This window comes from Vanellus vanellus, assembly GCF_965231255.1.
Source record: "Vanellus vanellus genome assembly, chromosome: 2".
NCBI lineage: Eukaryota > Metazoa > Chordata > Aves > Charadriiformes > Charadriidae > Vanellus > Vanellus vanellus.
The window spans coordinates 104,332,308-104,359,015 of record NC_138906.1 but is presented as its reverse complement, the minus strand read 5'-3'; the positions used below and the strand labels follow the sequence as shown (position 1 = coordinate 104,359,015).

At 38.7% G+C, this 26,708-nt stretch overlaps 1 protein-coding gene across 1 annotated transcript in view; it reads left to right on the top strand.

Annotated features, from left to right (window-relative positions):
- Nucleotides 1–26,708, top strand: part of CARMIL1 (capping protein regulator and myosin 1 linker 1) — a 199,280-nt gene that overhangs the window by 133,729 nt on the left and 38,843 nt on the right. Inside the window, exons 22-29 of the mRNA XM_082479631.1 lie at nt 1,558–1,626; nt 5,955–6,048; nt 8,307–8,405; nt 10,862–10,990; nt 11,244–11,375; nt 16,767–16,942; nt 18,978–19,065; nt 22,029–22,178. Of these exons, the coding sequence (XP_082335757.1) occupies nt 1,558–1,626; nt 5,955–6,048; nt 8,307–8,405; nt 10,862–10,990; nt 11,244–11,375; nt 16,767–16,942; nt 18,978–19,065; nt 22,029–22,178 (937 nt within the window). The remainder of the gene's footprint in view (nt 1–1,557; nt 1,627–5,954; nt 6,049–8,306; nt 8,406–10,861; nt 10,991–11,243; nt 11,376–16,766; nt 16,943–18,977; nt 19,066–22,028; nt 22,179–26,708) is intronic.

Below are 26,708 nucleotides of genomic sequence, written 5' to 3'. Positions count from 1 at the left end.
GAGCATCACTTTTTTCTATCCAGCATGTGATTAGAAAACAGTAAAACCATCAATCAGCATTGATCTGGATGGGGACATCTAAATATGTCACCATCATCAGGAAAGCTAATCCTCACTCCTCCTCTTGTCAGACTGTGCAGATGAACCTTCTTCAGTGTATTGTCTCCGAAGAGACCACTTTGTGCTTGGTCTCCAAACATTTGTTCCCTGGGGAATAGGAAATTCCCCAGAACAGTCCTGGCTATTTTGTTCAGAAGCAGGGATCCTGGTCTTTGCATTGCTCTGCCCAAACTGAATACTGAAAATGTCAAGAAAAACACTGGAGAGGTGGCTTTGGTTTATTGAATGTATTAACCTGAAATGACCACAGTACCTGAAGAAATAAAGCCTTCATGGCTTTCAGGGTGGCAGACTGAAATGTTCCACAGTGCACTGAATGTCTCAGTTGACATAATGTCACCACAATCTATTGTGTGATTACAAACTGAATAATGCAATGGTAACTAGCCCTGCTTAAAATGTTATAAAATCACATCCAGGTAGAAATATAAACACACTTTCCAATGATAAAAATATCTGAGATTTGACTTTAACCATATCTGGGGATCTCTGCAGAGTGGGTGGAGAATCTCTCTTCCTCTCTTCCTTACCTCCATCTTTCTATCGAAAAAACAAAGGGATAATTCTGCAACAGCAGAAGGGTGTCAATACCTATGAAACCCTTCCATCTATTTATTTTTTTCTTCTTTAACAGCAGAAATCTTTGTTTGGTTTTGCGCCTTTCTTTTAAGAACAGCTACCACTACTGCTCTTGCACAAGCAAGATTTATCTGCTTGACACTCTCTTCTGACTACTAATGAGATCTTTGAACATGTGTTCGCAAATTGCTAGGCAGTCTGCTTGAGTGGTCTAAATTGGGGGAGGAGGGGGAACGCTTGATCACTCTTATCACTATTGTGAATTCAAAAGAGCTGCAATTTATGCACCTAACCTAATGGCTTATATTGGCAGCTAGTTATGTTGCGTGTGGAATCATAGGAACTGTATGATGAGCTAGTACAGGATTGAATATACAATAGCCTGCAAATTTTGACCAGCAATCAGCAAGAATTTTTTAAATACCATTTTCTATAACTGTAGCCATATAGCTTATGTAAAACAGATATTGATCACTTACTGGAGTTTACTTGTTTTTCAGTGTGGCCTTGCAAAGCAGATTTTTGATGCTGTTCCTGGAAAAAGCTGGAATTTTATCTCCAAATCTTGCTATTAACTGTATTTTAGAAAAGTTATTTTTTTATGTCAGTGATGGAAAATATAATACAGAGTCCCCTTTAAAGAAAGGGAAGCTGAATTTTGTAGTATCTTTGTCCCTAACTTCTGTCACTTAAAGGTTTTAGCATATAACTAAAGACAGGTTTTTAAAATGTTGCTTTCCAATATACAATTTTGAATGTACAGCGCTGTGTTATTTCAATATGCAAAGTTTCAATATAGGTTTATTCTGTGGTTCTTGTTTAACTTTTTTTTTTTTTCTTTTCTCTGCCACCTCTCAGAACTGTAATATGGGACAAGAATAACATCTCTGCGCAGGGCTTCCAGGACATAGCTGTGGCACTGGAAAAGTAAGTTCTTGAGCAACTGAAGGACTGATGAATAGGCCAAAGACTTAGATCCTGAATGATCTGAGCAGCTGCACTTCTTACCGCAGTCAATATGATCTGAAGATGCTGAGTGCTGTCAGTTTTAAGCATCAGGGTGTTTAATCTAAAGGAAAATTTATGACTTCATCCTTCAAAAGGATGGGAAAAGGCTCCTTGGCTTTTTCATCCATACTCTGCTATCAGCATTAAGGCCATTGAGTTCTGCTGTTAGCATTAAAATTCTGAATCTGAGAATATTTTCCCTTTTCTTCATTCTCTTGTATTGATGGCGTGCAGAAATTCTATTCTAGTCAGTGAACGAAGCTGTATATAATAACAGAAAATTACTGAAGCATGCCTTTGTAGTCTGACTTTTTTTCTTTCCCCCAGCAAGTTGAAACTAACAGTGATGATCTCAGGAACTGCAGTTGTTCATTGTCATCGCTGTGGTCTGGGTCATTTTGCTTCCCTGAGCTTACTCATAATTGCAGCCGTTACCAGTGATAGATGCTAAATGACTTTCATCTCTCTTCATCTCCATCACGTTTCTTTATGTTGTTATTACTTTTCTTAAGAGGGAAAACTACAGATTTAGATTAAGAAGCAGTTGCAGTTGTTTCACATCGTTAAATCCCTCAGACAGGAACAAAGGCTCTTTTTAGAAGGTGTAGGTAACGTACAATTGCTAGTTTCTAGGCAAGATGTCCTGCAAAACTGTATAACTACTTAGGGGAGCATCTTAACCCTTGGAGAGGTCGTGAGGCTAGAGCTTATAAAGTTACTTGTTTTATGAAACTGTGGTAGTTTATATACTTGGTTTCAAAATGAGTTCAGTTGCACTGATGGGAGAAATTATATAAATGATGTATAATTAAGCAAATAATCTTGGAATGATTCCATTGATAGCAGTGAATAATTTGCAAAGGTTATTTGTCAACTTGCAGGCATTTCTCTTTTAGAGAGCAATAGCACATACATTTATGAGAAAGTCTGGTAGAGAAGAAAATATGCTTATTTTCTGGTTAGCATCAACTTTACTTTTCTGTTCTGAAGTGCTTGGATAAGTGAATAGAAAGGAAAGGGAAATCCTAAGGCAAAAGCAAATCATGTAGCAGAAAAAAAAGAAATGCTACAGATAATTGCGCGACATTGCACTTTGTTGAGGTGACATCTCATTTATTTAGCTTGGAAGCTGAAGTCATTTGATGTCTCCTTTAACATTTGAAAATTGTTAAAACCATTGATAATATCACAAACTAAGCCATAAGCCACAAAGGTTTAAACTTGCAGGAGAGGGACTGTCAATACTGGCTGAAAACAATTAGCCTTTAAACAATCCATCTCAAAGACATATTGAGAACATCCGCCACCATATGCTTCCTAAAAATAAAAACCATCAATATTCTGTAGGAAAGAATTGTTGCTTAAAATGGAATGAAATATACTGAAGGTGCTTGGGGGTGTGTGTGTTGTTTTGATTTTGTTCTTAAGAAAAATAGTCATATACTAAACAACAGTAAAGATGAAAGCTGGGCTTTCATAGTATGATGAGGAGGCTGAGGAGAGTTGGGAGGGATTGTAACAGACTTTAAAACAGGCTGAAATAATCTGAAGATTTTTTTTTTTCCCATCCTCCCAACTTTTCTTCATCTATTTATAGATGTGAGAAAATGTTCCTGCAAGGGAATTCCAGAAGCGTGGCTGTTGGCAGAGTTGCCCCAAGGGTGTCCCAGACAGCTGATGTGAGATGTTGAGAGGATCTTCTGTAAAGTTCAGTACAGGTGTCAGTTCAGGAAAACATTTGAGAACAGTGGGCAACCTATTTGGCCTCGCCATTAAACAGGGACTTGTATCTCTGTAATCTTAATATGAAAATAAGCATGTGCTTGTGTGCTTTGCAGCCTAGAGCCCACTCTGTCATCTAACTGTAGAATATTGTCCCATATTAATTTCTAAAAGATACTTTTTCTGTATGGACTGACTGACAAAATAGTTCAAGTTCTGAAATCTGATGGGAAATGCTAGGATTTGTTAGAGGGCTACAAATTCTTCCCCTAGCAGTGATATTAAATTTGCATGCCCAAGCCTGCAAAACAGATGATCTTATTCCCGTTCTAAAAAAAATAGGCAGTAAAATCATCACTCTGCAACAGAGAGTGTATGTCATGAATAGAGCAGAAGTTATGACAAGGGAAATAAAATGTGATGAAATGTAGGACTGTTGTGACACATGCTGTATGTAGAGGAAGAGACAAGAGGTTTTTGGAACACCCTTTCAGTCACCTATCTGAAATTTAACACCCTTTAAATACGGGTATTTTGCTGAGAGTATTAATGTGTTATGAAATGGTTTATTGGGTTGGTAGAGAAATGCAGTCTGTTACAAGAGACAAGTGAAGTCTTAATATAAAGAATGGAGGAATATTTTAGACTTCAAAGGAAACAGAGGAAAATGAAGTGTGAAGATAAATATTGCTCTGATGATCAAAGTTGAAAAGCGACCTTTAAATTCCTAATTTTTTGCCCCTAAGAGCTGGTTAATTCTTAGATGAAAATGAAGTAGCGTTCCAATACAGTGCTGTCTGTCTGGAAGAAAACCAAGTACAGAGCCTTCCTTAGGGTAGCGGTCTTCTAAAGTTCTGCCTCTGTGGCTGTGGGTCCATGAAATCTCCTTGCCTTTCATTTCCCCCTCCTTCCTCTGTGTCTCTCTATGTGTGTGAGGCAGGGTGCACTAAGCCTTTGACTAAATTGAATTTAGCATATAGTTACTAGCATGAGGGCTGGCAATTACAGATTTCAATGAATAGGATGTATTAAATGTCAAACAGCTGCAGAGATCCTTGGAAATCTACCTTTGTTTCTTTTTAACTAAATAAATACCCCACCTGCCAGGTAGTAGTCAGGCAATCAGCAAGTTCTGCAATTATTATGTGTCTTTGAACTCAGTATCTTTGACATTTAAAATTTTTCCCCATGCTGGTGGACAGCCATTTATTTGCTGTTTAGTATTACATAAGGACACATAACAGGTCTATATAGTTTGCACAGTTCTTATGAAGGACAAGACAACTGGAAAGAAAAGTTAATAATTTGGCTGTGACACAGTAGGCAGTTGGACACTGTGGAAGGACAGGGACCTTACTGACTCCACGTGAGTAACTGCCTGCGACTCAGCTATACATTGCCATATTTACGTTGGGGAAGAAACATGCAAGTCTTACGTTATCATTTAAGGTAAAATGGTGGGTGGTATCAATGAGGAATGAGTGTGTTTGGCAGTTCAAAAGACCGCTGCACTTGAGGGTGGTGTTTCATGTGGTTAAGCAGCTGGTGGGAGAGGAGGTGAAAGAACTATTGAAGTTCACGGTAGTTAAGGTGTCTGCTGTTGGAGTTAGTGCATCTAGTGAGGGATGGGTCCATTGAAGTCAATGGAGTTGACTCGATTGAAATTGTCAACTTTAAAGTGCTCAAAAATAGAGGGTTCCAACTGTATTTATGTAGCTGTGGATGGAATAGGAACAGACGGTTAGTGGGATGTTTGCAGACAGCCAAAAGAGAAGGAAGAGATGTTTGCAGGAAATGAGGCTAATTGAAAATAAGAAGAATAATTTCCTTTCCAAGTTTTAAGAACTTGCTCTTTTTGTTTTCATTTATTCAAATCCGAAGCTGTCTGGACATACCACTGCATGTAGCAGGTTTAACTGTGTCACGCTAGCCAATTTATGTTCTCAGAGTAAATACACTTTTGACTCAAGACCAGAACCCTGTCTTTATTCTCATATTGCAGCAGGTGGACAAAGCTAAGGGAATATTTTGCAAACAAATAAGTAAAATGCAGGGAGCAATTGTTTGCATAAAGTGACGTGGAGTGCTACGCTTGTTTTCTCAGCTTTTATTAAAATTTCAGCAAGCGTCTTCAAATTGTTGTAAACACAAGACGTTACTAAATAGTAAATTTTTGAAACCCAGTCTCTTAGTCGCTACTTATCTGTTACTAAATATTTCCATTTCGACTTAGATCTGATAGAACTGCCAGCAGGCACTGACACTCACTGTTCTGTTTTGATATAGGAAAAAGTAAACCAACCTTGTGCACAAAGGTACAGAGAACAGTTAGGCCTTTAATTGACAGCCACTGGGCATTGGCCGCTTAACTGCATTTTTTGATTTTCAAAATACATTCTTAGTACCATTCTTAGTACACAGACAAGCTAGATGCATCTTTTTTCTCCCTTCTAGTTTATTCTTCATAAAAAGATACAGTAATTAGGCTACCTTTTAATATTAAAAAATCTTTTATTTTTCTTTAGGAATTATACTTTGAGATTCATGCCTATACCGATGAATGATGCTTCCCAAGCACTCAAAACAAACCCTGAGAAAACAGAAGAGGCACTGCAAAAGGTATTGCATATACCACCAATGTACAGAAATAAAACCACTAAAGTAAAAATTTTAAGTGGCTGTGATTTCATGCTTTGCTGAGTAAGAATTCTAGGCTAGGTTCATTGTTTGCTTCATATGCGTGGGCATATACGTAGTAATCAAGTGTTGCAAGAGCACGTAAGGCTATTTATTCCAAAGAATGGAGTTGGAGTGAAGGGTGATGGAATGCAATGACGTAGTATCAAAAAGTCATAACTAAATAAGTGCAAGCTAGACCTTGTATTGCTGTATGCATAACTATGAAAGGGAGAGTCAGAAACCGGCATGTGTGTTACATATGTGCTTGTGCATATTTCCATATGCGTAGAGTTACTGGTACGCGTTTTTTATTTTGGCATAAAAAGTGCAGTCAGTGCTGTACAAGACAAAGGGTGCTCTTTAATTTGGGGGAGGATGAAAACATTTACTGCCTGTGTTTTATATTGTACGTATAAAATTCACATAGTATGTTGCCCTAAATAAACAGCTGCACCAACGTGTTCTTTTGGATGAAGAGGTGTTGACAGTATCTGTAGCTGTTCCACTTGCATGAGTTATAAAATTCCCAGCTGAGTTTCAATATAGTAAATCTTGCAAGCTCCAAATGAGCCTCCTGCTCAATCAGAAAGCATACAGTTCACATCTCTTTAATGAGCAGTTTTCCTTCAGCCAAGATAAGGTCATAACAACCTTATAAATAGTTCTTACAGATAACTGTGATTAAAAAGCAAATGTCTGTGATCCTTATTAGTAAGGAAATTTTCAGTAAAGTGATTCTCATAGGGAAAAGTGCTAGTAGTTAGCGCCTTTTTCTTTGATGCATGAAAACGATCTTAATTCTGCTTTAAAAAATCTGAATCATGGGAGATGGACATATTTCTTACATCTCATTTAATATAATTGCACATAGGTTCATATCTAGAATGATAGATGCATCCCTGAAAAAAATATCATTAAGCTTCTGATCACAGAAATTTAAAGTCTACGTGTTAATTAGGCATTATGTACAAACAGCATTTTCTTTTATTCATGTCAAAGTTGCTAAAACTGTGTGGCCCTCAGTTTGTTTTAACATGTGTGGTTTAGGCTTTCTTTACACAACACGAGGAAGTTCTCTCCAAAAAAAAGGTAACAGTCTCAGGAGTGGTTCTGCAAATGCAGCTAACTCCGTACAGGTAGGAATGCCTGCACACAAAGACAAAATTGTGCTGCTGGGCGCAGGGACGCCTGAACTGACTGACTGATATCTCAGGAGGGTCTGTAAGCTTCAGCACACCGCAGCTTGAGTGCAATGAGAGTGCTCTTGGCCCTGGTCCAGCACCAGATGGACATAGTAGCTAAGCTCCTGAGCTACGGTATCTTTGCAGCACGCTTTACTTACAGCATGGGCAAACTGGATAAAGCCTGCATTGCTGTGGGGCTTGGTCAGACTGTTGCAGTTCTTACTGCTGATGCAGGTTTCGAGGTGACCATCAGTCCCTGTTAGTCTTTGGCTCACAACCTGCTGGCCACTTTACGTATCCTTTTCCCTTCTCTTCCTTTCAGACCAGATCCATCACCTTTGATGACCCTTAAACAGTTTACTAGTAGGTTTTTTTGACTTGACTGAGTTCGATAGAGCCAGGTTAGGGGGTTACTCTATGTGCCATTAAGCTGGTTAATGGTAGGTGTTTACTGCTGGTGACAGTTGTGGTGGGCTGTGACCAGCAGCTGTGGGTAGGAATCACTTGTCTTTGAAGAGCACTTATGTACTGCTTAGCCTTTAACTTTTGAACTGAGGCTCCTGTATCTGTTAGGCGCTTTTATATATTTTTGCTTCTCTCCAGACCATACTGCCATATAAATCTGTGTCTTTGCATCTAAAAGAAATTAATCAACTATCGTATGTCATCATGGTTTCTACAATAACACTTTATGGATAGAGTCCCTTCAAATATTTCTCAAACCTGCATCTACTCCTTTTGTCAACATAACTTACTAAGTTGTTCGGAATAGACTAATTTAGAAAACGCTTGCAAAAACAATGTTTAATGGTGTTTCACTAGTCTGTGAGTGAATGAGTATTTGCCGATGTGATTATTAAGCATTGAGACACACAGAACAAGGTTTGCAGATAACAAACAAATACTTGGGGCAGTTTTTCATGTCAGTCCTCATTTTTGATATGGCAGCAAAATTGAAAGCAAATTACTATGCAAAGAAGCAAATCGGTTTCCTAATCTGACTTTGTTTTTTAGATAGAAAACTACTTGCTTCGTAATCATGAAACCAGAAAGTACCTACAGGAGCAAGCGTACCGGCTGCAGCAAGGCATTGTCACTAGTACCACTCAGCAGGTGAGAACTTGTTCCTTACTGGTATTTCTCAGTGTCTAAAAATCTGCCTGGGGACAGAGTTCTCTCTCATTGCATCAGAGTAGCTTAAAGCAAGGTGCGCGTCATGGGTGATACTTTGTTTCCCAAGAAACAATAATTATCGATGCTAATATTTTTGGAAGGAAAAAAGCTTTTGTGAGAGGGAGGTCTTATGTATAGTAGTACTGTGTAGAGAAAGACCCGAGCTATTTGAGTGAGCAAATGTTGAAACCACAACAGTTTATTTCATTCGTGCCCAGGAGCCCAAGTTTTCAGCAGGCTCTCACCAGTGTGACAAGCATCATCACAAGGCTGTGCCAATTCTGGTGTCTGAGTCAGTTCCAGTCTCTTTGCCTAGCACTGGGCAAGGATGTAAACGTGCCCTTAGATACCACCAGAGCAAATTGCCTTAGAGAGTAAGTCATCATCTACCTTACACCATCAGAACTGTGGGTATCATGGGAAAGGTTTACTTAGAGGGAGGGAGCAAAGAAAGGTAGAAGTCTTCCGTGCTCTTTATAGCCTGGTCAGCTGAAAAGGCTTCCTGTCTAACACAGCCTGAAATATTGCTTGAAGCTGGGAAGCTTTTCTGTTTTGTCAATCACTACCAGGTTTCCTAAATGCCATGTGCTGTTCTGGTTTGTTGTGTTTTTTTTTGTTTTGTTTTGTTTTGTTTTGTTTTTCCTTTCTTTTGAGAGGTCTACAAGCATTTTCTGTTCTAGTGCATTTCTTACCAGTACCCCTCAGGGCTGTTTTCAGCTCCAGTACACCACTGAAGCAAGGCGTTGTAAGCAGAATAAAACTTGTTATGGCCTTTGGTTTAGATTTACTTCTATGTTTGTTTGCTCCAGTTGTGTTCCCATGCAAATGGGAGACTCAAGCAAACAGGAGAGGAATATCTGTTTTACTCTTCACCTAAGTCAATGAAATTTCTCTCTGTTCTCTGCACTTTTTTTTTTTGATGAAACTTAATTCAAAGTGGCCTTTTTCTACCTGTGCTATTAAAATTAATGAGATAGTGTTTTATTACTAGAACCTGAAATTATACCCTAACCTCTCGAAAGAGAAAATGGTACGTGGAGATGTCCTGGCCCTAAAAACTGCAAAAGCAGCATCACTTTAGTAATTTATCTGTTCCAATGCCACTTTTTTTCCAAGTTAATAATCTCCCTATGAATGAAGTTTAGATCTTTTTATAGCTTCATGGTTTTAGTTGTGCTTTTCTCCAACAACCACACACACATCAGGTTTCAGTAAATGTAATTTATTGTTATTTTGAAAGTAGAGTAAAATTACTCATTTCTATATTAAATTGTGTACAATAAAGATGGATTTTAAAAACAATTTTAAAAGAGAGCTAGAAAAGACTCTCTAGTTAGTATGGTAGAATTGCATTATTATTCCCAGAGTGTATTTTTTTTTTAGTCCAGATGTCCCAATGAGACTTTCCACTGTCTAATAATTAATTAGCTTTTTGTACTTGTACAAAAAAACCACCCTAAACCCTTTGAAGAGGAAGAGTCATGCGGAGCAGAAAAGGAGCATGCTGTGAAATTATTTCAGTTCTTGTTGCTAATGATATAAGATACTAGAACTGTGGACTTTATATGATGATGACACATGTGCTCAGATGTTGCTTCAAAATGTCAAATAGCCCCTTCTAATGAATGCTATGTGGGCTGATAAAGACTTTCAACTATCGTATCTCCCTGCTCCGTGTATCTCAATCAAAACTGACTATATGTCAGGCATTCTTATTGGTTTGTCCTGTAAGGATACAGATATACCACCTGCCCTGTATTTGCAGCATGTTGAATGAATCATGTTGCAGATAGAGATTAAGTTAAATTTATCCCGCTGTGAAAGGTCAGATGGAAACTTCTACTTTGGTAGTTATAGTTCCCTTGCAAGTAGGAATATTTACATTTTGGAAAAATACCTCAGAAGCCTGTGCAATTGCATTTTGCTCAGACAGGAGAAATCTCTGTTGGTGTTTGTTGAATGGATAGTGACAGAGCTTTCTTTTACTGCCTGAACTTCTTAACAATTCAGGAGTCTTCAGAGCTAAGCGTTAGGTATATCGACAACATTTTCAGCATTAAACTTGCTCAAAAAACAGAACAACACTTGAACTGGGTAACTTGTTGCTTATTTACACTTACCCTGGAGGTAACTGTGGGGGAAATATTCCAAAGCATTTTTTTTTTTAATGGTAAAGTTTTATTTATTTTTCCAATGTTTAGGTGTGTTTATGAGATACAATGCTTTCCTTCAGTCACATTGATATATCTCTAAGCTCTGATCACACATTTCCAGATTGTTATATTGTTACTACAAATCTCATCACACTACTATTGATTTACTACCTGGACTGAATTCAGTTTGCATTGGACCAACATTCTGATGTTTTATCTTTTCTATTTCTTTTGTTCAAGTAGATGATTGACAGAATATGTGTAAAAGTGCAAGATCATCTCAACTCTTTAAGAAACTGTGGTGTGGATGCTGTACAGGAAGATGTCAAATCTGCAGAACGGCTTATGCGGGATGCTAAGAACTCCAAAACAGTAAGCCTTTCCCAGCATACTGGTAATACTGAGAGCAGCTTGGTGTGTGCTTGCAGCTTTTCTTTTTGGGGGGAGTTAAAATAACAAAAGAGTATTTTCTTCAGATGATCAGCTGCAGGTAGTATTTGAAGTGACAAAATAATTCTAAATTATAAAGACTTTGATTTAGCAGGGAGATTTCCTCCTGTTTTTCTGGATTTGAAGATAGGTAGTGATGAGCCTACTTTCCGAAGATATTGTTTGTTTCTTACAGCTCTTACCAAATCTGTATCACCTTGGTGGAGCTTCTTGGGCAGGAGCGAATGGTTCACTCTCCAATCCAATCCAAGAGACGCTTGAATCCATGGCTGGAGAAGTCACAAGGGTTGTGGATGAGCAACTTAAGGTCTGTGGATAGATGTGTTACCATCTCTCACATGCAGAAATAACTAAATCTGAGATCTTCTGTTGCTAAATGCAGTTTTGTGTTTTGTTTTGTTTTGGTTTTTTTTACTTCTCAGTATATTTGTACGTAAGCTGTCTTCTCATTATTAGTTTCTTATAACTTTGTACCTTATTATCTAGATACTTTCCAGGTTGGAATGAAAAAAATTGCTTTAGTGTTTGCAGTGGGTAGAAGGAGCATATACTGTTTATTATCATCTTATTTTATCTTCTAGAAGGGGAAGACTTACCAGTTGCTCCTTAGGCCCTTAATAAAGGCATCTCTCAAGCACCCCAAAAAGTCTCATGCCCTGGAGAGAAGTACTCACTAGTTAAGGTAGCCCACTGGAGTGAAAGCTGTTTTTCTGTAGACTCCATTGTAGATTTTTTTTTTTCGCCAGTGACCACGTTTGAACATGGTGCAGAACATCCACTTTAACTGTTTGGTTTGGATAAGTTGTATTGAGAGTGCCACAAGAATTAGTACAGGCAACCCTACAGGAAATCTTTTCACAAGTTGCCTGACCAACCTCAGTTCTTGAAATAGATGTTATTGATCTGTAAATATTCTCCCCTGTGCGTTCAGCCAGCTGTTGCTCAGAAATTTCTACCTTCAATTATGTTAGATCTTACTGTATAATAAACAAGGAACGTCCGTACATCATGTGCAAAGGAATCAGTCCAGGAAGAAGTCTAAGTGGGGAAACTTCAGCAACTGTTGGGATCTGTATGGAAGCTGGTGAATTTAAGAATATGGTTCTAGGCAATTCAGATCAGCTTAAGTTTATGACTTAGCTACCTTGCCTGTGTTTGCTTTATTTAAACTTATCAAAGAATCTGAAAGTGAAGGTTGAAATTTCAGTTGAAACAACATGAAAATGCTTCAGTCAGTGGGAATGTAAGGGAGAACAATAACAATACCACATTAGAAACACAGAATCATAGAATGGTTTGGGTTGGAAGGGACCTTAAAGATCATCCAGTTCCAACCCCCCTGCCATGGGCAGGGACACCTCCCACTAGACCAGGTTGCTCAAAGCCCCATCCTGGCCTTGAACACTTCCAGGGATGGGGCATCCATAACTTCCCTGGGAGATTTGTTCCAGTACCTCACCATGCCCATAGTGAAAAAATTGCTAATTAGTTTTTCAAAATTAAAAAAGCTAATGAGGAGGAAAATGGTGCTGAATTTTTAATATTTTCCTCCCTCTTCCTATTATATGAAATAAGGTGAAGATTCCTCATCATTTTTTTAATTTATGCAGAAATATGATTTATCCACAAAATTCTTCTCAGTGGAGTTTCTGTGCTATTATTGGGACAGGAATAGTTGGGCCAGCCCTTTGTGCGGGGCTCATGCACTTAAATTTAAGTCCTCTGCATTTTGCAGAGTCTTATAGAAGGGGGAAAAAAAGCCTCTTCAGCCTTTGGAATGTTATTTATAGTTCCCGGCATAAGATTTAGTTAACGCGTCTTCCATTTATGCTTTTACACATTTACAGCAAAAGGCACTTTAGCTCAACCATTTTAACTTTTACATTTACTTTTGATATGTGCTGTGTTAAATTTTAAGTGCCTTACAAGAAAATATAAAGTCATAATGCTCTTTGTATATTGCAACACTCATTTTTAATAATTTTACACTCAAGGCTGAAAGGTTTTTCTTTAAGTTCTATGGTGATGTTCTTCGCATGGAGGAGAAAGCATTGAACATGGATTAGGACTGGGCTTTTCCCAGTTGTTTAGGTCAATTCAAAACATCATATAGAGTTTATTATTTCTGAAGGTAGATAAGGGAGCTCACATAAGTACAGTTCTTTTTGTAATTGTTGGGGAAAAAACATTCTGAGTGCTGTAATTGGAGTTTTGATTTTTAGCTTCCATAGCAACCAGAAAGAAGTCTTCGGAGATTGGGTAAAGTCAACGAACGCTCTTCAGGCAAATAAGAGATTTTTATTTTTATTTTTTTTTAACTTCAAAGAAGGGCAGTGGGGGGAAGGAAGAAGTTAGAATAAAGAAAAGCAACATCTTGGAGTGAGTTGAGTTGGCCAAAGGAGAAATTATAGCAAGGCCCTTGCATTTCTCTTCTCCTGCTGGTGTCACTGTGGACACACAGAACCAGGAGATGTTCTTTGGTTGGCAAAGGCCCAAGGAAGAATCACAGGCAAGACAAAGGGTGCTTGCTTAGGCAAGAGAAGATTGTTTCGTAAGGACAGGAGTGTTTGAACTATTCCTCCTCAATTCTGTCCTAGTGCAAAGGGTTTGTTTGCTCCATCGCCTGTTCCATTTTTTCTTTAGGTATAATCATCCTTCAGTCTCTTTACTCCCTGTACCTTTCTCCTGAACGTTAAGAGTCATTAACTCTTGGCAGGACTTCCTTCTTTTCTTTCTGCATGCCTGCTGACTGGCACTTGTGGCCTTGTGACTGAAATGTTTGCCCTTCCACAGTCAGTGTTGGTAGCTGTGAGTTTCCATCACTGAAAAGTTTTGGGATGGAAGTAGGGGGTGGGGAAAGGCTTTGGTAGATATGATAATAGTCATGTGAAATCAACAGTTGAAATCCACCACTGCAGAAATTATGTTCAGCTGGGCACTTAAAGAAGAGATCCAAACTCTATTTAATTTAAATCGCACATTCTCTGAGTATTTTAAGTAAAAATTAATTTTGAAGTTTTCAGGTAAGGTCTTTAGTCTTTCCTCCTACTTCCCACTGACACCTTCACGCAGCATTTCTTCACATGATCCATTTTTGCAAGACCATGCTTAGACCAATTGTAATTCAACATAGCAAGTTTCTATAGCTTTTATGATTGTGAGCCACTGGTGATTCTTGGGAGGCTGAGTGTGATTTTTCAAGATAGATTACACAGTTGCACCAGTGAATAAATGCCATGAGGAAAAATGGATGTGTCAACTTCTCATTAGTAGTTTACCTGGCTCAGTTTTCTCTGCCATTGAAGTTCTTCATCCTCCACATGGGTATGGCCACAGGGGCTTGAAAGGCTCTTTATTAGTGTTATGGCCTCAGAATCTGCTTGGGGATTTAAGGAGGGAATGCAGGAGGAGTCCTTACAGTGCAGAGACATTGGGAACCCAGAAACAAGCTCCATATTAGCTATAATGGCAGTTGTTCCTTATACCTGTGAATCAAATATTGTAAAGATCAGGCTTCCCTGTATGCAGTGGTTGTTTCATGCTGCTGTGTTGTCCTCATGAATCAACACTTAGAAAATAGTCAATTGAGAGCTACAGACTGAAAGATGCTGCTTTGAATCATTAAAATTATTATGCAGTAATGGTGGGTTTGTTTCTTACTCAGTATCTGCATATGAAAATTGCCCGTTTTGGTAGGGCTGCAAAGAGGAAAAATGAAAACTCTGATAAGATGGAGTTTAGCCTGAGGTCACTTACCTGTGGAGTGAAATTAAGAAGAAAAATGAAATCAGTAGAGTTTTCAAGGGGTGCAGTTCATTATTTTTGTACAATTCAGAAGCACCTAAGTTAGAGCTAGGCTTACCTAGTATACCATTCCAATGAAACTATGATTTTGTATCTTTTTTTATTTGTAATTACCTTTTTCTGTTTGATTATCAATCATCAGTCTTACTGGAAGCGACTTGGCCCATTTCAGTAAACTGGGCTCTGCCCTGTTCCTCTCCCTCTCTTCTTTCCACCTTCCTTTGGTGAAAGCATGCATCAAGGACAGTATCTTTATTCTCCCTGCCATTTTGGAAGCACCAGGGAGACCCCACAGTCACTGGAGTGCAGCAGCGTGACAGCTTCAGCACGCAGAGGGACCAGCTGCCGGAGAGAACCATCTCCTTACTGATCTTTTCTAAGTAGCACTTCGTGCTGGGAATGGACGCAGAGAGTTTGTTTTCAAATCCCATGCTGATGAGCCTTGACCTCTTGCAACCTCTGAAACAAGTTATTTGATGGGAAATTAATTAAGGTTGAACAGCTTTCTGAAGATACCTAAAATAGATTTCCGAGGTTCTGGGACTGATGATGGGGTAAGGTGGAGAGAATTTGAACAAATAACAAGTTCCAGTCTTGTCAGAAAATGCTATTTTGTGTTTATAAATAAATCTGTTTTACTGTACACAGGGTATATATCAGCATGTAGATGAAACAGTATGAATTTAAAAATTAGTTTTCCAGATGACCAGCTGATTTTTTTTCTACTTTCTGTAGTCCTACGCAAGCTTTTTGGATACGAAAATTGAAAGCAATAGAGGAAAGATGTTTCAGTGATACAGGGCACTAGTAGTGTTTCTATGTCTCATCCTGATCCCTATGTTTAGAGATTTCCTGCACTTTGTGACACAAAAAGTCATACATGGATGATTACATGAGGGACTGTGAGCCATCACCTGCACCTGCAGTGAGGGTTCTTTATCCTTCTAGTTGGAGCTGGGGTTTGGAAAAGAAACCAGTAGGTGATAAAACAGGATTTAAACCAGGATTACCTTTTCTCACAGGCACAGATAGGAGATAAATCTAATGCAATTGAAAGGGGCTTCGTAACATAACTTCATAGCATTAAGGTATATATGAAAGACTTTTCTAAGAGGGAAGAACTTGAGTTTATACCATCAGCAGGGGAGACCTTATTTTAAGAAAAAGAAAGTTGAGGGGATTGGGGGGTTACATGGTCCTGTTTCTGAAGACTATATGGATTTCTTCTGTCCTGGTTTGGGGGTGCGATCAGTCATTAAAAAAGAATAAAAATCGTTGACTGCAGCTAAGGTCCACTATGGACTTCCATGAATATAAATGAGATACGTATATGGAAGGTTTGTATGCTCACTGCAAATCATACTTGTAGCTGCTTAATATTTGGCTAGTATATTCCAGTCCTGTAGAGCATGCCAAGTTCTCATGAGTCTCCTTTCTTCATATACTGATGCCTCTTACAAATTTGCAGGTCTGGAGCATTGATGAAAATTGCTGGTTTGGGGCACAGTTTAGAGCGAAGGCAGCTGCAGCAGAGCATCCACTGCTGCTGCAGCATGCAGACACAGCGGTGGTGGGTGCACAAGAGAAGCTAATTTATTGTTCTGACAGTTAACCACACAGAGATGTAAATGTTTCATATTTGAAAAGGCAAACAAGTACAGTTGTGGATCATTTTCTAAACAAGTTTGTTGTTCCTCCTTAGCTTTATTTTGTAAAATGCCTTTTATATTGCAGCTGAATTGCACAATGGATTGGAAATTAGGAAGAAAACTTGTAAAAATTACAAGTCTAAAAGTGTGATATGTCATGGTGCTAGGCACCAGAATAATGCTGTAATCTTCCAGCTAATGAAAATCTCAATACCTGATGTTAGCTTTTGCTTCCTGTGCTGCAGACACTCCTTGAGTCTATGGTGGACGCAGCGGAAAACCTTTGCCCAAATGTAATGAAGAAAGCTCGCATCCGTGAAGACCTGATTGAGGCTAGCACTGAGAAGATTTCTATCCCACGCACTTTTGTGAAAAATGTCCTTTTGGAGCAATCTGGAATTGATATCCTCAATAAAATTAGGTACCTTAAAAGACTAATCTAACGAAATTGGTTATACAGTTTGGATTTTGAGTTGCGTGTTTGTGTAGTAGAAGATTTTTGGAATGCTTTTGTGACTCACAAGAAACCATATTAAGGCATTCAAAGAGCAGGAAATTGTGCTACAGGTCTGGTGAACGTAGTTCAGGAGATTCAAATATTTGGACTCTCCAAGACTGTTGGCTTGACCATTAATGATTGTGTTTCTGTTTTATTTAATAAGAGTTTTGGTATATGGTACACAAATAACATTTTCATGACTGATACATTTTTTTAAAACCTACTGATGTTCTCAGGTAACACTGAATTACAGTAATAGAAGGAAATGGCACTTACTTGCTTTGAGCGTTAACCGTGCTTTCTCTTTTGCTGCATTTAGTCTTGTCCTGTAGCTGCAGCAATCACATTAAATCTTTTTATTTGTGTGGGAGTTGTGCACAGCAGACAGGCATTCTTAAAAAATGGAAACTTGGATATTCAAGCTACAAACTTGGAACAGAAACAGTTACCCTAAACAACTCTTAGTTCACTCTTTTTTTTTTTTAAAAAAAAGGGAGGGAAAAAGGCTTTTACCTGACCTTTTACTGCATCTTTTTTTTTCATATTGAATATATACCAGAGAATATATTTATGCAGTATAATGTGGTTGACCTGTACTTAAACCTTTGCAGTTGCCGTCATTTAGCTAAGGAATCCTTTTTGCTTGATGGTATTTTGCATTATGATACTAATATCTTTGCAGAAGAAGAAAACATTAAGGGTTAGAAATTAGTTTTGCAGAGTGCAGCAAAATTGGCAGGAAAAGATGTTAAAGACTTTAGCGGTGCCAGAGTGCTTAAAATGGTTCAGAGGAGTGAGTTTTCTTCACTTCAGTCCTATCACACAAATCATGACCCTGAGAGATAATAGCGTCCCTTCCACCTGTAGAAGCTGCAACTGTCAGTGGGGTGAGGGTGCCAAACTGTCATCCTTCCTGCCTCATATCATTTGAAAGTAATATGTAGGTAACTGAGGGAAGTCCATTCACTCTCATTCTCTTCCCCTGATGGCTTGGCCACCGTTCTACCTCCCTATGAATTGCATTGCCTTTCCAAGGAGTTTCTTACCTTTTTCCCCCGGACTTTTTGCAGCAGTAGTGGTAGCCCTAGATAGAAATGGCTTTGTTAACCCAGTGCAACTCAGTCCACACATAAAAACACTGAAATAAAATCATGTTCCTCGCTGCTGCAAGTGTCAGTTGAAGCAGTTGGCCTCGGAACCACAGAGGCAGGAGAGAGGGAGCTTCGGGCTGCAGCTCAGGCGTATATGCTCGTCAGCTGGAAATCAGCTGCCCTCCACAGCCTGAGCTCCTTTGTACTGTGGCCAAGGACAGGACCCCAATGGTGCAATTTAAGGTACACATTTCCTTGTTAGGAAGTTACCAGCGAGACCTAAAGTCAGTGTACGGGGGTGTTGGTTTTCCATGTACGTCTGTGTAACGGGAATGGCTCACAGGAAGTTCTTGAGACATAAAGTGGTAACCTAGAGCAAAAAGAGGAAGCAAAGTTGTGATGGCAAAGACTGGCGAAGCAACATTGTGCAGTTGCCCTTCAGCTGGCAGACAAACACAAAAAGGAGTTGAGGAAATGAGTGGATTGTAGTTGTTCAGTACAGTACTGTTAAACAGGCAGCGCTGTCCTAATCCCATTCATCTGAGATTGGTGTTTCTCCGACTTAGTGGCGAAGTGAGTTTCACATGTGGTTTCTATTCAGCTCTCTTACCCAGATGTTTTCATTTCAGCTCTTAGAAAAATGTTAGAAGCGGGATAAATATGGTACAGAGGCTCTTGTGTTTATTGTGTGATTCATGGGTTTATTTCTGAAACCTGCAGTCATGTATCCTGACACTCTCTAATGTTTTATTTCAAATAAAGTGACAGCACTATGGATAATCGTTGGACTGTTGAACATGTAATAAAGACAAAATCGTCCTGCGTGAATTAAAATTTTCTCTGTCTCGTTTTTAACTCTCACACAGTGAAGTAAAACTGACAGTGGCTTCTTTCCTGTCTGACCGAGTTGTAGATGAAATCCTGGATGCGCTTTCCCACTGCCATCACAAACTGGTGAGTATTTGCACAGTTGATAATCTTAATATGCCGGGTATCTTAACTATGCCATTATATTCATACCTTGTTCAGTTTCTCCTTAGTACAGCTCTATTTTGAAATTGGTATTTTTTTCATTGGCCTCACAGACATCATTTGAAATATGATCATGGGATTCTGCCTCTTTGCTTTAAGGAGGATACAACCTCGGAAGAGGCTGCATTATGTATTTGTCTTGTTATCTTTTACACTATTATCAGATCTAAAACTAAAAATGCCATCAGTATGCAGCATTGAGCCATTAGTTAAGAACTGTGCCAGTACTTGTCCTGGTGAGATGATAAAGGTTGGTTGCTTGTGAGATTAGAGGTAAAATTGCATTCTTTAGAGAGAGACTGCTGAGATCTTTTTCTGTGAATGAAGACATCTTGAGGCCACTTCAGAATGTAGGTATCAAATTTGAAGAGAAAGGAGTAGAAACATAGAAAAGGAAACACTTTGTTATTTGGAGGTGCTGAGCTGTCAGGAGTCACAGTTACTTTTTATAACGGTACTTGCTTCCTCAAGAGTAGAAGAAATAAACAGCTGTGTATCTACAGAAAAAACATTTTGACTTCTAACGCAATTTCTAATGCAATTCTCTCTGTAAGAAGAATCCAGCACTGTGTTTTTTTTTTTTTTTCAAGAAGCCAATTTGGGTGGTCATTCTCCTAACTGAAATTGCTCTTCATTTCTATTTGAAATTTCTCTGACTTCGGTTTGCAGTCATGAGTTTGTTCAGATGTTTTTCCCCACAAGATAAGGGAACCATATATATTTATCTTTATTTCCTCTCTATGAAAGTCCTCATACACAGAAAAGAAATCACTCCTTCCCCCCTGCACCCCCCCCCCCCCCCTTTTTTTTTTTTTAAATAAATTAAAAGACTGGGTTATTTGAGGGTGTGTTTTCATGATACAGAGCAGCATTGTGTAAAGATACAACCTCTGGTCTCAGGAGCTATGTAGCTGTGTGAGTGGCCACATTTATTAGCTCCAGTTTGTCCTGGAGCAGGCTCAGCTGGCTGTCTCTGTCCAGTGGTATTGCACAACTTGGACATACTCTGACTCTTGCGCAGAAAGTCGTTTTCTCCTGCCTTTGAGTCACTTCAGTAACAATCCTCTGTGCTTTCTCCAGCTATTTTAAAAGCCTCTTTGAAAATTACGGTTCCCAGAACCAGACAGACTATTCCAATGTTTTAATCAACACTGTTTATAGGAGTGAAACTGTTTTTCTCCTGATACTCTTTACTCCTTCTATTTACATAGACAAGGAGTTAAGAATTCCTTCCTCTTGTCAGAATTTCAGTGGTAGCTCATTTTCAGGACTGGGTTTGCTAGATCTTCCTCCCAGTAATGGCTTCTGGACGCTTGACACTTGCTGCTTTTCAGGATTGAGTCTATAGCTAATTGCCAGTTCTCTTAGTTCCTAGGGAATGAATGTCTGTACATTTGATTTGAGTTGATTTACTTTGTGATCCATTTTGGCCTACATTAGTAACGTGTCCCTTTCACGGTTTAACTGTCCTATGCTTCTGTTAGCTGCAGATTATTTCAGATAGTATAGCACTGATGAAAACGTTGAAGAGTACAGTTCTCAAAAATGCTGGTAGAGGAACTCCTGTCTAACTTGTCAGCGTTAATCTTCAACTGACAGCTGCAATCTGAGAGCTGGCAGCTAGTTCTTAATACAGCAAAGATTAAATGCACTGATACAGTTCTATGCGAGCTCCTTAAATTGGAGTGTCACGTACTACTAGTTCAGCCACCTACAAATGTCTGTGTGTTGCATTGACACAGTAGTGTTTGAGGCAAATTTGAAAAATAAACCTTGTTCAACAAGACCTGAGTTTGCCTAATGTGATGGTGATTACCATTAATAATTCTTCTAGCCATTTTAGTGTGATTAAAGACAAATCTCTGACAGCTCTCTGGTGGTTTTTCCTGTGTAGATGTCGACATTAGACTAAGTGAGCTATAATTGACTCAGGTCATCTGTTTGCCCTTTTTGATGGTTAACAAAACTACAATCCACTGGTTGTCGTGCTGATGTTAAGCAGTTGGACTACGGCTCTCCTTAGCTGCCCCTTTGAAGGCTTCTGTGACTAACTGATTTGGGTCAGCTGGTCTTCAAATAATTGCTTTTAACAGATGTTATTTAATATTCTCTTTAGTTACCAACAGAACTAGAAAATATTTCATAATTTTCCTGACAACATGAACCCACTCCATTCCAAGTACAATCCAGGGTTGTTTATATAACATTCTCTGTGATCTTAGTAACAGTTTTTGCTATGCAGGTCTAAAAATGGATTTTATTATTGTTAGAGTTTTCCTTCTCTGATACTTTAAAAAAATGTATCTTATCCTATAGATCTATCAATGGCGAATTTTTTTCTTTTTATGGTAAACCCTACCTATTTCTTTGGTGAAACAGAACTGAGGTATTTAACAAAGCTGTCCTGTTTCTTGAATAGCGGATGGTAACATTTTGGCCATCTAATAATTATGAAAATTATAGTAGCTGAAATTGTGTTATTTAATTAAAAAAAAAAAGCTCCAGGACAAAGCTTCTCTTCCACTCCTTTATTTTCTTTATAATAAATACAGGACAAATGCTGAGGAAGCCCCATAAGAAGTCAAAAGTAGGATGGCTTTTTATCTGACCTTTTTCCTATTCTTTTTTCCTGTTAGACTTTCTCCCTTCTTTCTCAGAATGTGTGATGGAAGGGGTTTTCCATCCAAAAAAAGACGGGGTGGGGGGGAGATCCACCAAACCAAAATGAACCGTGTGTGAAGATTAACAAACACAACTGAGCTTTGCTTCTGTAATTGGTCTTCTAGGATCTGAGATCACTTATGTTCTGTAAGGTTTCTGGTTGGGTTTGGTTTGCCTTTTTAACAGTTTGATTGATGTGTTCCTGTCTTTATCCTTGCCTCCAGGCTGACCATTTAACTAGACGTGGCAAACCACTTCCACAGCAGGAATCACTGGAAATTGAGTTAGCTGAAGAAAAACCAACTAAACGCTCTATTATCACAGTTGAGGAGTTGACAGAGATAGAACGTTTGGAGGATCTGGACACTTGTATGGTAAGACACATTCCTCAGCCCATTTGGTTACGCATGCAGATAGCTAGCAGAAGAATGTTTTTCAAAATTTCATTTGGTAATTTCATGGTATCAGGAAACTGAAGTTAGGAATTGGCTTCTAGAAAAAATAAATGTTAGCTTACGAACACTTTGTCTGAGTTGCGCATTGCTGTTCAGCAAAGGAAAAGCTTTTCCCTTTTCTTCACTTCTCCTTTCCTGGTACCTGTTCAAGGACCTTTCCCTTGCATACATTGCTATGATTGAGCAATAATACAATAAACGTCCCTTCCACTGGCCACAGTTTCACAGAGGTTCAGTTGCAGTAATAAACGGGACCACGCTATCCTTTAACGACATTCTGCTTTCTACCTTTGTCTTCATTCTACTTGACATGGATTCCTTGGATTCCTCTGAGCCATGGCAAAAAATACTTCTGCCTGGAAGTTATATTATTGACCATGAATGAAAGTTGATTTTTTTTATAAATTAGCTTTTGAATGTATGGAAGAAGTCTTAAAACTTTGAGACCAGGCTGTAAATGATCCTAGAGGGTAAGCTTTTCAAAAGTAAATCAGTTAGGTGTGTGATATTCAGTAAAAATGCTGAACATAAATCACTGAAGTGCCTTGTAAAATCCCATGTGTGACTTTTATTATAAAATGGCTCCATGCTATGTGATGATTCTTTACAAGATGTAAATCCACAGAATTACAAATAAATGGGTTGCTGTTTTCAACCTCAAATCCCCCTCCACCCAGCTGAGTATGTTGAGGAACTCTACTGTAGACAGGAACTTCAGGGGACCGCTTCTCTATTACAGCTTAGTCTAATAGGTGATGACTGCTGCAAGTGATGGGCTTTCTCCTCTGCCCTCCTACCTGGCTGTTTGGTCATATGCTTTCACACATGAAGCTAAACTGGCAGAAAAAAATTATTTCATCTTTTTGTAGAAGAAGTTTTGTTGATTCAGCTGCCTGACTAGACTTACTGCATAAATCAGATAAGTACAGCTGAAGAAGGCAGCAGGGTTGCTCCTTTCTGCAGCAGCTATCTGTTGGTCACACTTAGCTGTAAGACAAAAGCATGCCTTCATTGGAAATATCAGCTTAAAATAGGTCTCTCTCCCTTCCGAATCTCCTTCTTCACCAAGGTTTGATTTGATGCAATGTTTGTCTGAACATCCCAAATCCCTGTGGAGCGTGGGGTGTTGATGGCATTGTCTGGCTCATCACTGGTGCTATCAAGTTCCAGAAGGTTTCTGTAGCCAACAGTCAGTAATCATTTTGAGCCTTCAATCCTATGGGGGAGAGACATCCCAGTAAAATATGTGGCATCTGAACCTTGTACCTGTACGTTAGTTTTTGCGTGCTGTCTTCATATATAGAAAAATAAGCTAAACGCTCATTTTGACACCCCACCCCTCCCCTTTAAATATATTCTCGAGCCTCTTAAGAATAATAATACTGGAAATTTAAAAAATAGCTCCTGTCTTTATCTCATATCACCATGGTTATATGAAAGAATCATATCGCTGTGCTGTTATCTTTCACTTTGGTCATATTAAAATAATGGAAATGTGATGGTGCTTACACTCTTGAAAAGATGCATTAGATGCTAACTGTACTTATCTCACGAAGTGTTTATATCTCTCATCATTCTCTTCATTCACCTTCACCTTGCGCAGAGATTCAAATACCTTTGTGACCTAGATTCTCATCAATATCCAATTTCTGAAGAGAATGAAGCATCAAATAAACACAAGGCAGTGATCTTACTCAGTGGTAAAGAATCCATTTATTAAAAACTGTAATCCATTTTTAAGAGCTGCTTTTTGCATCCTGAGTGCAAATGATACCGGTTGCTGTTGTAAAAATAAATTGATAAATAGATAGCCCCAAGAGGCCGAGTAGTACAGGGATTTTTATTCAGCTACTAGTGTTCTTACTGAATTTTTTGCAAGTAAAAGCATCTTAAGAATGGATTTCTTGCATCTTCTGGGTGGAGTTAGTAACTTCAAAGATAGTGCTTTCCAAGCTATGGAAATAGCTATGGAAAATCCTACAGATTTCAGATATTGTCTTGGAAAAATTAACCTGATTTGTGGCAGTTTTTAAGGGTCATACAGATATTTGCATAGAAATGAGGAACCTTCTGAAAGGGGCATCAGCGAATGCTTTGTGAGCTGGTCAGTGCAGAAACAGATTATGTTGCTGAAAGATTTTACTGGAAAGAGAAGCATACGTTTTTATGAACTATAATTATGAATCTAATTAACTATTTTTAACATTAAATGAGAAATAGCTATTTAGATCCCGCTTCGAAAATGGCATTAGTCCAGAACACTGCCTTGTTTGGCCATTGGAAATCCCTAAATGTTACAAAGCGTGATCATGAAACAGATCTTAGCCCTGCGAGTAGAGGATGCACCTGGCTGTGTATTCTGCAAACCTCAAACCTGAAACCTTGAATTGCAGCTTGGTGGTGCGCGTGTTTGGCAGCCTAATCTCCTGTTCCCAAAAGAATATGGAACACAGGGTGAGGCTGATCATGTTTCTGGGATGCCAGGAAAAACTCGCCTATTCTAAGCCCTGGCTATCAGTTTGTTCCAGCTAGTTGTCAAGATGTCTGGGAAAGAAGACATTTTGGTCTTATAGGAGAGGCACTGAGGTTGGACCACTGTTTTAAGGGAGCTCTGTTTTTTCCATTTGCAAAACTGGATTCATTTTGCAAACCTGTTATCTTCAGCAAGCTGGTTCTCTTTGTTCTTGTTTTCTTCAGCAAGCCTATCAAGGATCAGTATTCTGGCGGAGGCAACGTATACGACAGTGTGTTGTTATTCACCAGCCTCCCTTGAAGCTGTATTTGAACAATTTGGGGAACAACCAGATCCAGGTTCAGTTTTGACTCTATGGTTACAGGCAGATTTATAACACTGAAGCTAAGTAAATGACTATGAGTGAGGCAGATGTATTTATAATAAAATGCTTATGAGCTATTTGTTCTCATATGCTGATTGAAAGTGGAAGACAAGAAGGTTTGTTTATAAAACTTGAACTGGCAGCATAGAGATCTGAAACCTCCAGTGCCGGTGACAGAGCGGACAGGCAGGCACTGGTGTGTTTCACAGCCTGCCCACCGATTCTCAAGCTGGGTGCAGAGTGGCTGTGGCTGGGAGGATTTCCCTGCCAGAGTAGAGAGTTGCCACCCACCTACCTCGAAGTTTGATATGTGTAAACGACACAGACAAGACAAAATGAAGTATCACAAATGGGGCCATGAAATGCACCACTGAAAAACAGACTTTTAAATGTTATTTCTGGTATTTTTTGTGGTGGGATTTAGGACTTACTTAATACCAAACTGTGCAGTTAAAGCTTATTAGCTTCAATTTAGGATATGATTCTCATCCAGCCTTTAACGGTGACCTGAGAGCCCATAATATGAAAGATTTGTCAGTCATACCATAATTTGCTAGTCTGTTAAATGAGTTCTGAAGAACACTGGGAGTGATTGAATGGTCCAGTGTAGGACGTGATAGCTGCAACATTATGGACCTGAGAATTTCTGATATCCCTGAGCTGCAATACGGTAAATTGATGCTTCCCTAATCTACAGCTGTCTTAGTTGTCTATGTTTAATTAGAGCTACATTGATGGTAATAAGTCATTAGATGAAAGTTGCGTGCAAGTAAGATGGAAAGAAAAATCTTTATGCAGAAAATTACTTACCGTTCTTAGATTAAAGGAAAAACCATGGCCTGTTTTTCAGAGCTTAGGCTCTGTCCTGGTTTGAGGGGAGCATCTGTCGTTTGTTTCAGTGGCCAGCCGGGCCCAAACCATGACAGGCTCAATCATGAATTAACTTCATAAAATAGTAAGGTTTCTCTAAATTTGTCCGTGCATATGTGACAAGAGTAACACATTTTAAACTAATGCATGCATTTTAAAATGAACTTCAAAGCACCCTTTTTTACTGAGATTAAATATCGTATCTTGGTTTGTGTAGTTAGATACTGTCTGATTTAATTTTGTGTAATGCATCTAGTTGTACTTTATTTTTTCATAGCCATTAGTTCTTTGCAAAAGTAAGAGATACTAAATAGTGCTAAATTCCCCACCAAAAGGTAATGGAGCATCTTTGATAGATTGTGTTTAACAGTTATGTTCTAAAGCTTTTTTTTTTTTTCTCCAGCTATTTGAATACTAGTTTGGCTTCCAGAATGCTAAAAGGAGATCACCAGAGTTGAGCCGCTATTATAAAGAAAAGTTCTGAGAGGAATAGCTTTTTTACTAGAAATCCCTGTACTCGTCATCTTTAAAATATCCATTTCAGGAATATAATTTTGTTACTATAGGTAGTAACAGGCATACAGCCAGAATAAGTATTGTTTTTAGAGCAAAGCAGAGATTATTTGTGTTATGAAGAGATATGGTAGGAAATTGTTTGAAACACGTAGAGGAATTGTAGGTTGTAATACACGTCTACTTCTAAATCTTCTTTAAAGCATTTCAGTGTAAGATTGAAATGCTT